General features: G+C 37.9%; 2 protein-coding genes across 14 annotated transcripts in view; one reads left to right on the forward strand and one right to left on the reverse strand.

The window, feature by feature from the left end:
- VPS54 (VPS54 subunit of GARP complex) overlaps window positions 1-8998 on the forward strand; it is a 99338-nt gene extending 90340 nt beyond the window's left edge. For all 4 annotated transcript variants that reach the window (XM_027966698.3, XM_027966699.3, XM_060412061.1 and 1 more), the window contains one exon: window positions 5717-8998. In XM_027966698.3, coding sequence (XP_027822499.1) covers window positions 5717-5822 — 106 coding nt within the window. In that variant the 3' untranslated portion in view covers window positions 5823-8998. The remainder of the gene's footprint in view (window positions 1-5716) is intronic.
- UGP2 (UDP-glucose pyrophosphorylase 2) overlaps window positions 7737-14849 on the reverse strand; it is a 56558-nt gene continuing 49445 nt past the window's right edge. For 6 of the 10 annotated variants that reach the window (XM_060412075.1, XM_060412074.1, XM_060412073.1 and 3 more), the window contains 4 exons: window positions 14499-14796; window positions 13200-13397; window positions 12422-12664; window positions 7737-9456 (listed from right to left, as the gene is read on the reverse strand). In XM_060412075.1, coding sequence (XP_060268058.1) covers window positions 9235-9456; window positions 12422-12664; window positions 13200-13397; window positions 14499-14796 — 961 coding nt within the window. In that variant the 3' untranslated portion in view covers window positions 7737-9234. The remainder of the gene's footprint in view (window positions 9457-12421; window positions 12665-13199; window positions 13398-14498; window positions 14797-14849) is intronic. The other 4 variants (XM_042245997.2, XM_012168489.4, XM_042245996.1 and 1 more) reach the window with 1 other exon arrangement.

Raw genomic sequence — 14849 nt, forward strand, 5'->3', positions numbered from 1 at the left:
TATATTGGGAATGATAAGTTCTGTCACAGAATTTTTCTTAAGAGCAATGTAGGTTAGGATATGAATTTAAAGATTATATAAAATGCAAGGCACTGATCATATAAGTTACACCTTAGTATGATTTCTGTACTCTGTTACCTGTTCATGGATTTTTAGGAATGGAATATTTTTTTTCCCCATTAAAGACATTTCAGGCTTAAATTTCAAACTTACAGGGACAAATGTAAAAACCATATTTTGGAATCAGAAGTTGGCTTTGCCCTTAAAAAAAAAAGTATGTTTGACCCTTGAACGGTAGGGAAGGGCATTAGGTGTGCTGCCCTCTAGCAGTTGAAAAATTTGAGAATAACTTAAGGACTTGGCCCTCCATATACAGGGTTTCTCTGTACCCACAATTCCATATTCACAGATTCAACCAATTGCAGATCATATAATGCTCTAATATTTACTATTTTTAAAAAATGGACCCACACAGTTAAAACCTGTGATGTTGGAGAATACAGTAAATTGATTTTGCAGAAAACTATTTGTAAGCTTCAAACTGCTGAATTTGTCTGCCAGGCTGAATTTAAGTTTTATGTAAAAATCTGATTTTCTTTTGATTGTTACCTGGTTCTTCTTTTTTTAAAGAATGATTTTATTTTCAAAAATTTCAAAGCCACAGAAAAGTTTAATGACAGTATAATGAATACCAAATATCTCTCAGACACTATTCAAAGAAACCTAATACTGTTTTAAAGTCCCATTCCTCTCATATATTCCTACTTTTATTCCCATAACTGAATCTTGCTAGTTGGTTGTTTTCAGACCAGTAGATCTGAAGCATCCAAATTAATTCATCACCTGTTGTTTTCTTTGTTAATATAACTGTTTGGGGATTGGCACCTTCAAGATCTTCATTGTCTCACACTTTTAAAAACAGTAATACTTAGTAAGTCAAATATGTCTTTGACTGATCCCTTGACGGATAGAATTTCCTGAAAACTTACCTCTAGACTCTAGCCAAAGACAGGAATTTTTTTTCCTGAAATGGCTCTAAAATTTTACTTTTTTCAAGCTGAAATTAGGACATAACATAAACATTTCACAGTTAAAAATTCAGTGGCCCTTAGTGCCTTCACAAGCAACACCTCTGTGCAACCACCAGCTTTGTCTAGTTCCACACATTTTACAGAATGAAGCAGGGAAAAGGCTAATAGAGTTCTGCCAAGAGAATGGACTGGTCATAGAAAACACCCTCTTCCAACAACACAAGAGAAGACTCTACACATGGACATCACCAGATGGTCAATACCGAAATCAGATTGATTATAGCCAAAGATGGTAGCCAAAGATGGAGAAGCTCTATACAGTCAGCCAAAACAAGACTGGGAGAGGACTGTGGCTCAGATCATGAACTCCTTATTGCTAAATTCAGACTTAAATTGAAGAAAGTAGGAAAACCGCTAGACCATTCAGGTATGACCTAAATCAAATCCCTACTGATTATACAGTGGAAGTGAGAAAAAGATTTAAGTGAGAAAAAGATCTGATGGACAAAGTGCCTGATGAACTATGGATGGAGGTTCATGACATTGTACAGGAGACAGGGAGCAAGACCATCCCCAAGAAAAAGAAACGCAAAAAAGCAAAATAGCTGTCTGAGGAGGGCTTACAAATAGGTGTGAAAAGAAGAGAAGCCAAAAGCAAAGGAGAAAAGGAAATATATATCCATTTGAATGCAGAGAATAGCAAGGAGAGATAAGAAAGCCTTGTCAGTGCAGAGAAATAGAGGAAAACAATAGAATGGGAAAGACTAGGGATCTCTTCAAGAAAATTAGAGATAGCAAGGGAACATTTCATGCAAAGATGGGCTCGATAAAGGACAGAAATGGTATGGACCTAACAGAAGAACTGTACAAAAGGATCTTCATGACCCGGATAATCACAATGATGTGATCACTCACCTAGAGCCAGACATCCTGGAATGTGAAGTCAAGTGGGCCTTAGGAAGCATCACTACGAACAAAGGTAGTGGAGGTGATGGAATTCCAGTTGAGCTATTTCAAATCCTGAAAGATGATGCTGTGAAAGTGTTGCACTCAATATGCCAGCCAATTTGGAAAATTCAGCAGTGGCCACAGGACTGGAAAAGGTCAGTTTTATTCCAGTCCCAAAGAAAGGCAATGCCAAAGAATGCTCAAACTACTGCACAATTGCGCTCATCTCACAGACTAGCAAAGTAATGCTCAAAATTCTCCAACCCAGGCTTCAATGATTCGTGAACTGTGAACTTCCAGATGTTCAAGCTGGTTTTAGAAAAGGCAAAGGAACAAGAGATCAAATTGCCAACATCTGCTGGATCATGGCAAAAGCAAGAGAGTTCCAGAAAATATCTATTTCTGCTTTATTGACTATGCCAAAGCCTTTGACTTTGTTGATCACAACAAACTTTGGAAAATTCTGAATGAGATGGGAAAACCAGACCACCTGACCTGCCTCTTGAGAAATCTGTATGCAGGTCAGGAAGCAACAATTATAACTGGACATAGAACAACAGACTGGTTCCAAAGAGGAAAAAGAGTGTCAAGGCAGTATATTGTCAGCCTGCTTATTAACTTATATGCAAAGTTCATCATTAGAAACGCTGGGCTGGATGAAGCACAATGTGGAATCAAGATAGGTGGGAGAAATCTCAATAACCTCAGATATGCAGATGACACCACCCTTATGGCAGAAAGTGAAGAACTAAAGAGCCTCTTGATGAAAGTGAAAGGGGAGAGTCAAAAAGTTGGCTGGAAGCTCAACTTTCAGGAACAAAGATCATGGCATCTGGTCCCATTACTTCATGGCAAGTAGATGGAGAAACAGTGGAAACAGTGGCAGACCTTATTTTTTTAGGCTACAAAATCACTACACCCATAAAATAAAAAGACGCATACTCCTTGGAAGAAAAGTTGTGACCAACCTAGACAGCATATTAAAAAGTAGAGACATTACTTTGCCAACAAAGGTCCGTTTAGTCAAGTCTATGATTTTTCCAGTAGTCATGGATGGATGTGAAAGTTGGACGATAAAGAAAGCTGAGTGCCGAAGAATTAATGCTTTTGAACTGTGGTATTGGAGAAGGCTCTTGAGCATCCCTTGGACAGGTAGGAGATCCAACCAGTCCATCCTAAAGGAATTCAGTCCTGAATGTTCATTGGAAGGACTGATGCTAAAGCTGAAACTCCAATACTTTGGCCATCTGATGCAAAGAGCTGACTCATTTGAAAAAAACGTGATGCTGGGAAAGATTGAAGTCGAGAGAAGAAGGGGACGACAGATGATGAGATGGTTGGATGGCATGACTGACTCAATGGACATGAGTTTGAGTCAGATCCGGAGTTGGTGATGGACAGGGAGGCCTGGTGTGCCGCCCTCCATGGGGTTGCAAAGAGTTGGACACGGCTGAGCAACTGAACTGAACTGAAAGTTTTTACTACCTCAAGAGGAAATCCCAGGCCTGTTAAGTGTGCATGCTTGTGTCCGACTCTGCGACCTTATGGACTGGAGCCTGGTGCCCTCCTCCAGGGGATCTTTCCCACCCAGAGATCGAACCTGCATCTTTTATGTCACCTGCATTGGCAGGCGGGTTTTTTACCACTAGCACCACCTCCAAAGCCCCATTAAGCAATGTTCCCTTCCTTCTCCCCTTTCCCACACATTTTCTTTTTAATGTGATTTTCTTTTTCTCTATTTCAAGGCATTTTAAAAATACAGAGACATATGGAGAATATTTGTATTTCTGTTACTTAGAATTGATCAGTATTAACAGTTTTAATTTTCACTTGAAAACAAAGTTCAGCATTTTTTAAAATTGGCATGCCAAACAAAGCTTGAGTACCCCTTGACCCCTATCTCGAGTCCTTTTCTCTTTTTCCCAGCCCTTCGGCAGTGTTTCTAGTAGATCTGGTCTATATCCTTTAAGTTCTTCTCATTTACCTCTTTATCTCAGAAAAAATGTGGAGCTGCTTTATTATTTACATGATATTTTGTACATATGCTGCTTGCTTTTTCTATTATTTATTTATGCTGATATATAAAAATCATCCATTTTTTATTGCTTTATTGTGTTCTTCCACATGAATCAACCATATTAATGTATCCATTTCACCTAGTGATTGATTTTAGTTTATTATTTTTTTCCATTACAATCACAGTGAAGATCTTCCCTTATACATGTCTAATGATGTGATGTTTTCTTTACGGTTCATATCTAGAAGTGAATTAGATGTACATTTTCACTCCACTAGGATTTGCCAGAATGCTCTCCAAAGTGGCTGTACCAAGTTTGCATTCCCTTTTATTCTACATCTTGCCAGCATTTGCTGTTACATTTTTAAATTGTTGCCAGTCTAATGGATACAATGGTATTTTGTTTTGATTTGCATTTCCTAATGTCTGTCTTCACATATTTGTCATTCAGGTGTTTTCATCTGTGACTTTTTGTACTTTGCCCATTTTTTATCTGGGTGTTTTTTTTCTTGCTGATTTTAGATTTTTGCATATGCCTTCAAATTAATCCTTCATTGGTTACATATATTGCACATATTTGCTTTTCTTTTTTGTCCTTTTACCAAACAAAAATTCTCAGCTTTGATGTACAGCATATACTTTCTATATACTTTCTTCTATAGACTATAGTTTTGTTAAACATAACTTGATCTTTTAAAATGGAGATTTATGTTAATTTTGGTTAATTTTTAATGTGGGAAACTTGCCTTAAAAAGACTTTGTTCTTTTCAGAGCCTCTGCTGTTAGTTTCAGTGTATTTACTGATCCTATTATCACAGAAAACATAATTTATTCTTTTATGAATTATAAAGCACTCTGAACCAGAAATTTCAAACAAAAATATGGTTGTAACTAAATTCTGCCATGTGACAAAAGCTGAAACATTAAGTACACAAGTACAAAGGTATCTGTAGACTCTAGTACATAAAAATATCCTTGCCCCCTTGTAGTCCAGCAATCCAGACCTTACATGCTCTTTAAAATATCAAAGCTGCGTTTCCACTTTCTTTATAAAATACTAAATCAAGATCTGGTTTTTTTCTCTGTGGGCCACATCTGTCAACATATATGTCTCATCAGACTGGTCCCTATTTCTTGTGTGTGGAGCTATGATATTTATCTGAGCCTTCTTTCCAGGAGTGTTTTTTCAAGGATAAGCATTAATATGACAGCTAAATACTCAAAAGTGTAATTCTTGGCTTTTTGTCAAGTATTGTTATATTATCAGTATCAAGCTTTGTATCCAGTAGTACTTACATGTGAGTACCAGCCTTCATTTTTTTTAAGATGGAACTCAGGAAACCTTGTCTTTCTTTTTCTTGAGTTCACTAGTGACATACACGTATACTCTAGTGACAACTGATCAAAAAAAAAAAACTTATACCATTATTTTTCTGTTTCATACTGTTTTAAGATAAATTTATTTATGAAACTGACTCCAGTCTTTTGGAGAGACAGAATTGTTTCAACAAAACTGTTGAAAGAGACAGCATTATATGATCTAACTATATGATAGTAGGAATCCTACTAAGAGAAATATATTGACATTTGGTCCCTAGGGCATCCAAATTTTAAATCACAGTCAGTCTAGAAGCTAGGATAGGTCTTTTACTTTGTGAGCACAGCTACTTTATTTGAAATGAAAGCATGAGATTAAAAAAATTTTCTCTCCAATGTTTAGGTTGGTCACAGCAGATGTAGCTTTTTACACTGGAAATCTTCAAGCCTTAAAAGGCCTTCAAGATTTGGACCTAAATATGGCCGAGATCTGGGAACAGAAAAGGTGATGACATACTGGAAAACTGGGTAGTTCATCTGACCAGGGGATGTGTGTTTATGATGGAAACATGGACGCCTGTGACTCAAGAACTGAATCTGGAGCCCACCGTGAACCGGGATTGGGGAAGGGGAAAAGGAGTGTGTCAGTGTAGGGAAAGTGGGATTCAGTGGGATCTACAAGGAATGCCATTTGTGTGCTTCCTTCAGTGAGGAGTAACTGATCAGGTGTCTATAACATTTTTCATTCTCTCTGGAAACAGACTCAGGTTTCTTTGGACCAAATCCAAAAGAACACATAGCTGTAACACAGCTGTAGTTGACTAGAATGCTCTGTATACTTTATATTAAAAAATGCTTTGCATTTCTTCCAGTGCAATGAAATTCATATGGTGTCCCACTTTATTTAATGATGGTACAATTTAAAATATTAAAATCTTACTCAACCTCTGTAGAAAGTTTTCTCTATGAAAGTAAAGCTGTTTGAAAAATTATTTTTTTACAGATCTTTCTATAAAAAATAAACATCTTTTGATTGCTTGGATTTAGGAATTCAGTTTTTGTTTTAGTGACCAATGTTAAGTTTCAGGCTTTGTGTGTTGCAAATTTTATCTTCTTATCACCGCTCTATGTCAACTGCGTAAAGCCTTCCAGAATAGTCTAAATACTTGAAAGGCTAATCACAAGTAATAATTAAAGAGTAAGATTTTGGTGTTTATTTATGCAACTATTAATTTAAATACTTATCAGATGTGGTATATGAAAGCCTGCAGTTTAACAGCTGTATTTTTATAAAAGTATCTATGAAGGGTTGGGGTGTTTCTTTCCTTTTTATTTTTAGGGGCAAGAATACATTTTCATATATTCTGCCTAATTTTGAGTTCTCATTTTAACATTTAGATAACATTGAAGTATGCCCCCCGCCTCCTTGGGTTCTTGTTTGTAAGTTACTTTCAGTGTGTATATGAACAAAGACCAGGGATAGATAGAACTTTTAAAATATAGGCTGCTGTGTTGGGGCCAGAAATATAAGGTGATGAGTAAATTACTTAAATTAAAGACTTTTATAATACCTACCTTCAAAATTAGAATTAAATGAAAGTGCCTGTGCCTCACTTCACACCAGGAATCTTGCCTAACCCTGTCAGAGTGCCTAACCTTGTGGTGATTATGTACAATGAAATAGTCTTATTTTGTGCTCTTTGGTTTTCTAAAAGGAAAGCCTGTTTTCTTTCTTTCCTTTATCCTTATTACAGAGGTATGTCATTGGTTCTTAAACTGTCTGTCTAAAATAAAGCTGTAAAAAATTACCAGACTTTAAAAGACAACTTTTTTTAATAGTATACAGTAAATTTTAAATAAGCAGCTTACTCAAAAACAAGCATGGAAGAACTGAAAAATGTAATCGATTCTTAGAGAAAAGCCAAAATTCAAACTGTCAGCAGACCTGGATTTGGAAGGTTATTCAAGAACATTTTCAGTGACAGCAAAGCAGCTTCAAGCAATGAAGCTTCAAGGAAAGGGAACTTTTTTATAAAGTTACGCCCTCACCCTGCTATACTAGAGAACAAGGATGTGAAAGAAATGCACTACCTCTGCCCACCCCACCCCCTTCAGCTGGGAAAAGAAATACCACTTTGTTTCAGTAAATGGAGAGTCTGTGGAAAGCATGGCAGGCATCCCAGTTTCAGAACTAGATGAAAGATATACCTTCAAGTTTAATTCCTATGGAAATAATGACGTGGTTAATTCTCAGAAATGTAAAAACTGGATTTGTTAGGTAACTGGCCAGTGAGTACTTATATATTCCAGGAGCAAATATTTCAATTGATAGAGTAAATCTTTCAACTGTTTGGCAAGAGTAAACCAAATTTTTTCTTCAGCATTTCATAAAGTTAGCATTGAAAAGTATGAGTGTACACATGTATTGCTTCACAGCTTTATTTTTGAAATCACAAGCAGTTCAAAATGACCATCACTGAGGCCTCTGTTAAAAGATTTTCCAGCAGAGCTGCCTCAGTTTTAAGATTAAACAATATTGCACTTTCAGATGAATTAACTTTCAGGATCTTCTTCCAAAAAGAAAAGTATTGCTTCCATCTGTGCTTTTCTTAGACTAAAAGCATACTGCAGAAAACTCTACTTTAAAAATTAACACTGCAGGGTACAGTAACATAGAACAGTACCTGCCTATTTTATAATCTTAGAGGAACTTTTCATTGTGAGAAACTGTTTAGCCCATAATGAGTATAAAGTGTGTACAGTATTTTTCATTTCAGTGGTCCAAGATACGCAGGTTCCCAGATACAATCTTGTTCTCTAATACTGCTCCAGGTGGGATGTCAATTCGGTCACCGTGATTTGCGATGATGATAACCGTTCCCTAAGTGACAGAAAAAACAAGAGTAATTGCAACGGCAAGCTGAAATGCAGTTGATTTTCATACAGTTATCAAGTTTATGTAGAACTTCACTTACAATGGAGTAAGCATATTTATAAGCAATATGAAATATGAAAAACAAATGGCCTGTTAAAGGAAACTGTAATGTGTCCTGTCACAGCGCTGGCAGTAGTTCTGGTACCATCTCTGATAAGGAGGCAAGGAATCTAGGAGTGGGAAGTGGACCAGTGCCACAGCATGACTGGCCCTTTCAAAGAACTACTTGCAAGGCCACCAGCATTATCTGCCTTCAGAAACTACACGGTGCTTGGTTTTTATCTACATACAGGTTTGTTTGTTTTTTTAAAGAACAGTTTTATGATTCATATTTAAGTAACACTGTTTAGATAAGGCAGTATCAGCAATAATTATATATATCTTTTTGTTTTTTCAAGATCTTTAAGTCACTTTAATAAGAACACATGAAATCTAGGTATGAAATTAAAAAAATACTTGATTAGGAAAAAAGTGTTGTATCTTTGGTTCTGAACTTGAATATTCACACCCATAGTCCTTCCTATTCCTTATGCTAGGCTGGAATGATACTCAAAGTACTCAAGCACTGTAGTAATGTGAACGAACATCTTCATACTGATGACATTTTACTTTAACAGGAATAGATTATAATCAGTATAAATGGAGTTGTTATTTTTTTCTACTTTCAAATAGTCATCTTTAGTGAATGCTAATTTATCAGTGATTCAATTTTAAAGACTGTCATATTTCAATAAAATAGTACCAATTCAATTATTTAATAGTGTTTGCTTTCCATTTGAATGCTATGTTCCACAGAATTCCTATACACAACAATTATGATTATATTTTGACTATGTTGTATGTCTATGGATGACAGTATTAATACTAAATATTGAAGGAAGCTATTTCATTTTGAAAATGCATATCTTATAAGTGTTGTATGTCTATGGATGACAGTATTAATACTAAATAATGAAGTAAGCTATTTCATTTTGAAAATGCATATCTTATAAGCAATCTGGTACAGAGTAAGAAATATTCCTTAAAATAAAGGTAAATTTAGGACTAGAGGATGAAACCTGTCTTACAAAACTATAAGAACTATAATTTTCATCATAACACACCTTTAATGAAACATTCTTGCCAAATGTCACATCTCCTGAAACTGTGAGGTGATCCAGTTCAAGCATATCTGGTATACTTTCAAATCTTCTTAGATAATCCTGAACCTGAAAGAAAAATGGAAACATAAAAATTGTTTCAAAAATCGGTTAACAGAAAAACAGGGATTAAATTAACAAGGTTTACAGTTCAAGTTTAACATTCTGTTTATGGCCAAGCTCAGGCCTTTTATGGGAAGAACCCTATTTATTAAGGACTCATTATGTGAGTAGTGAGAGCTTATATAGCCTGTGTAGTAGAGACCAGGAGGTAAACTTTGTCCCCACAATCAAGTGTTTATGCTACAGCTGAGTAGATTGGACATTAAAATAGTAGTAAGTAAAAAATAACCACCATGCTAAAAGCCAGGTGAGTGGTTCACATAATCTGGAGTTAGTTGGAAAAGAGATCATCATGGTTTGAAGCAAGCTAGACTGGAGCTGGGCTTTATGAAATGGGTAGGATTAACAAGAAATGGAATACAGTTCTGGAAGAACACCAACACAAAGTATCAAGATCACTATCTTTGCCTCTTACTTCCTTAGATTTACTGGCACTAGAAATTGTCCTCTATGGCCTTGTTTCCTATTTTGCTGAGAAGCACAAAAGCAACAGGAAAATTTACACTGGCCTTTACCACTACCACCCACTTGCTCTGGAGTTACCTGTCTCTCCTAGTTCTGGGGTCAGACCATTTCTATTTCAACTTAAGACTAACCCTTCTTATGGTTACTGCCCAAAGATACTGTGAAGCAATGCTCCTTTCTCCCTCTTCAGTGCTCCTTCCCTCTTGATTCTATCAGTTTGCATCAATGTGTGAAAGTGAAGTCGCTCAGTCCTGTCCGACTCTTTGTGACCCCATGGGCGGTAGCCTGCAGGCTTCTCCGTCCATGGGATTTTCCAGGCAAGAGTACTGGAGTGGGTTGCCATTATAGAACATGCTACAAATTCTCCCAACTTAAAAACAGAACTCGAAAACCTTATATCCCTCTCTACCTATAGACTCATTTTTATGTTTTTCTTTAAGGCAAAACTCTTGAATAAGTTTTCGCATTCAGTATCTTCAATTTCTTTTCTATTCTCTCTTAAATCCATGCCAGTCAGGCTCCAGAACCTCTATACTGTTACAGCAAATTTTGAGTTCTCACTCATCATCCTTGAGTTGGCCACAGCACTTGACTACAAATGACCAGTTCCTCTCTCGTGAAACATTTTCTTCATTTGGCTTCAGGCCACACACAGTCATGGTTTTCTACCCAGTTCTTCATCTGCAGCTCTGCAGTCACCTTTGCTGCTTCCTCCACCATATCCGCATCCTCCAGCCTTGGCGTTCCTCAGGGCTCAGTTCTTGACTCCCTACCACGCCATTAACTCCCTCAGTGATCCTTATGGTTTTAAATACCCAGTTATAAACTGACAACTCTCAAATTTACCTTGTTTCTAGATTTTTCCTCTGACCTCCAGACTCATATATTCAGCTTCTCCATTTGAAAGTCCAAGTACACTATCTCCAAAATCTAACTGTCCATTATGCTCCCCCTAAACCTGCTCTATCCAAGCTTTCCACACCCTCAGTAAAAGACAACTCCACATTTCCAGTCACACAGGCCAAAAACCTTAGAGCCATCTGTACTATTCTCTTTTACCCTCCTACCCAGTAAATCCTGTAGGTACAAATTACAAAATATTTCATAATGTTAACGTTTTTCACTATTTCCCCTGCAGCCTCCCTGCTCCAAGCCAGAATTCCAGTGACAGCCTATTCCCGGGTCTCCCTGATTCTACCCTTGCTCACCAGGTTGGTCACTTCATCCCTTCATTGACTTTCTCCAATGGCTTCTCAACCCCGAGAAGAAAAAAGCCACACTCCCAATACTCAATTACAAGGTTCTACACAATCTGGCCTGTTATGTCTTTGACCATCTATCTCCCACCCCCATTGCTCACTTGCTCACTGTGCTTTAGGAACCCTAAAACATGTTCTTCCTCAGAGCAACTAGCCATTGCCCTCTCAACCCCTGTTCTCAAACTGAGACAGCCTAAAGTTCTTATCTCTTGCAGGGTATGGAAGAGGCTAGAAAGAGTGGGAGGGAAGGAAGGGAAGATGAGGTTAGGTGGAAAATGGAAATTCCATCTCAGGATCTGGGAAGATGGCGGGTCCATGTAGCACCATGATTTTCCCAGCCTGAGCAGGCAGATGAGGGAGGCACCAAAGACAGGGAGACTTCTAAAATGCATGATGCTGTCCTGGAAATTCCAACCTGGCCACAGGACCCAGAATCACAGCCCAGGAATGTATAAGGGCAGTGCAGATATCCGAACCAGGTGACACTAAGCTACAAGCAGGACTAGAATAGACTTGGATGGCATAGGCCACACAAACGCTAAACCCTGTCACTTCATTAGCCTCACAGCATTTTATGTGATTACATTTTTTTGGATTCCACTTAACACATCAGAGTCAGGTTTTACTATGCTTGCTATTCCTCTTGCTTAGAATATGCCCCGGATACCTGCAGATAAACCTCTGAGGCCACCCAATGTAAAATGTCACCACCACCACCACGCCCACACGTTCCCCACTCCTTTATTTAGCATTTGCCACCTCTTGGCATATTATACGTTTGACTTACTTGCTTCTTACCCCACTAGAATATCCAGGAAGGCTAAGATTTTAGCCTGTTTTATTTACTGCTAAATACCTAGAACACTGCCTTGCACATGGCAGAGGCTCAATAGGTTTTGTTAAATCAGAATTAACATTCTCTCACTGATGAAAGCAGTAATGGTCTTAGATAAGACATAAGATATAATATCTTAAAATGGAAACATTCTTTACTGCTCTATACAGCAAGCAGTTAAAAAGTGAGTTACATCTTCCTCTTCTATGGTTGATTAAAAGATATCAGAGTTGGAGGAATATAATAGATTAGCAGCAAAGACTGTAATCAGACTCCACGTGTGTATCCTATCTTTCTAATTACACATGAAGAAATACAAATTCACATGTATATCATATTTATAATTACATACCTTTGTGAAAGAACTGCCTAATTTAACCAAGGGCACTGTAGGAAATTCCCGCTTTTCACTCATTGTCAAAGATCCTGCATTAAGGCTATAGAGGTTTGACATCACAAGCAAGAGATCTGACGTGGTTTTGACAGGCAGAAAACGGCTTCTAGGAACATTAATACCTAGAGAGTTCTCAAAACTTTTAATGGCAGCCCCTACTGCAGTCTCTAACTGAATGACATTCAGGCCTCCATCCAAAGTCTGTAAGAAAGGGAACAGGAGAAAGAAACAGGTTTTAGTAACTTGGTTCTATATGGGCTAGTTATCTGGGGAGTGGTTTCAGAGATCCACTGAAGGAAACAAATTTTGAGAGCTGATATCTCTGAAGCACTGGGAGGTGCTTAGACATATGTGATCTTTTTCAGCATCATAACTCTCTGGTTCAGTAACATTTCCATTTTACAATAAAGAGCTGAAGGTTCAGAAAACCCATGCAGATGACTGGGGCCAAGAGGCCTCTAAGTACCAGAGCATCAAGACTGAGGTAGATCCTCTACTTTGGGCCCCAGTGCTCTTGCTGCTACCACAGCCCAGGGTCAAGTAAGGACACCACAGACTGCTTGGCAAACTAAGGGATGGGTGTCGACTCAAGGAGAGGGCCAGGAATGGAAGAAACTAACTAGGCCAAAGGGAGTGACCCAGGGACTAGATGGGCCAGAGGCAGTGGACAGTGAGTCTGTGTGTGGTGTGCTGTGACTGCAACCAGGGAGCCCAGTGGTCTGCAACTTTGGCTTACCTTTGGATTTACAATGATTTCCATGTCAATAGCATTCTGCTCCTGCAGTCTTTTAACTGCAGCAAGAGAGATCCATAGGTTGTTTGTGTTAAATATTTTGAATTTTGATACAGATTTGAACTCATCAACATGCGCTTTTGGCACTTGAGCAATTTCCACCAGTCTCAGTTTGCCTTCATACTGAGTGAGTGTCCCACCCTAGAAAGGCAGAGAAGAGTGAATGCTTCCACATCGCTCCCAATTATAACCAAACCACATTGTTTACAGTCTATGAATGATACAGAAAAGTCACTGATGACAAAATCCCCCAGAAATAAAAGGCAATGGCAGTGATTTGATCTGGGATACAAAGTAACATATGTATGAAAGTAGAACCAAAGGAAATAATTCAGGTTGTCAGTTGTTTTGTACTCCCTCTTGTCCATAACAGAAGTCCTGGGGGTACCTCAGCGTTCTCCTTACTTTCCAAACAACTGTTCCAGAAACAGACATTCCTCTTATTCTCAAACCACTGTCCATCACCGAACGACCAATCCTGCCACCTCAGACCCTGCTCTGACTGCGTCTGGGATGAGGGGAGTAAAGTCAAGACAGAGGCACAAGTGGAAGAGAAGAGATTTCAGAGTGGCCTTAGCCTAGAGGCCGTGAGGTGCAGGAAAAGGGGAATGTTCACTCGTGTGTGAGGGGGACATCTGCAAGAGAAACGGAACCCAGCCCAAGGACCAGCCATGGTATCACACACTGCCCACTTTTCTCACGCCCTGGAGCTAAGTGAAAAACCTTGTGTGCTATTCGATCAAAGGCCAAATATCATCATCACTAAACATGCAAGAGGAAAAAACTAACTTTTGCTTTGTATAAAACTGCTCTTTTTGGTTTATAACAAAAGATATTACAGTGATAAAACATATACAGAGAGAAATACATACTGTAGAAATAGAAGTAAATTTCCATTAAAAGAACAATTAAAAACACTTAAGCATCCAACTAGAATATTAATGGTTGGAACAGTGTTTTCACATATGTTTCAGATAATCCTATAAATATGTGTGGAATTGTTTTTTAGTTAAAATTGCCCATATAGATTGTTTGAAAAGAAAAATGATTTTACTACTATTAAATCTGGATGTATATTACACACTGTTATATCAGATAGAACTCAAGATACTCTAGAACACTATCCCACTCTAGCTTACAGTGATGTTATCAAGTTTCTAAGCTTAGAAACTTTTCAATAAAGAATTGCAACTATGAAATGTGAAGATGTAAATCCCCAAACTGCTTCCTCTCAGTATTTACCTTTACATCCGCTCGGGTTTTATTTGTGACTTCCATGACAAATTCACAAGGTTTTCCATTGGGTGGGTTCATGAGATGATTAAGAATATAAAGATCCACTGTGGCACCCAGATTATCTATGTTGGACACAAAAATATATTCTTTGCCTTCTCCTATAAAGGTGTCGAGCAAACCAGAGTTGTAGAAACTGGCATAAATATCTCCATGACCCGGAGGATACCAAGCTTCTGTATTTTCCCCTGAGTATGATACATTCTTTGCTACAGGCAGTAATGATTCTTTATTAATCCTTGGGTACCTTAAGAAAACAAAATTTCTTTTTCAGTATCAACTCTGTAGAGTATTCCAGAT

This window comes from Ovis aries, chromosome 3 (assembly GCF_016772045.2).
Source record: "Ovis aries strain OAR_USU_Benz2616 breed Rambouillet chromosome 3, ARS-UI_Ramb_v3.0, whole genome shotgun sequence".
Taxonomy (NCBI): Eukaryota; Metazoa; Chordata; class Mammalia; order Artiodactyla; family Bovidae; genus Ovis; species Ovis aries.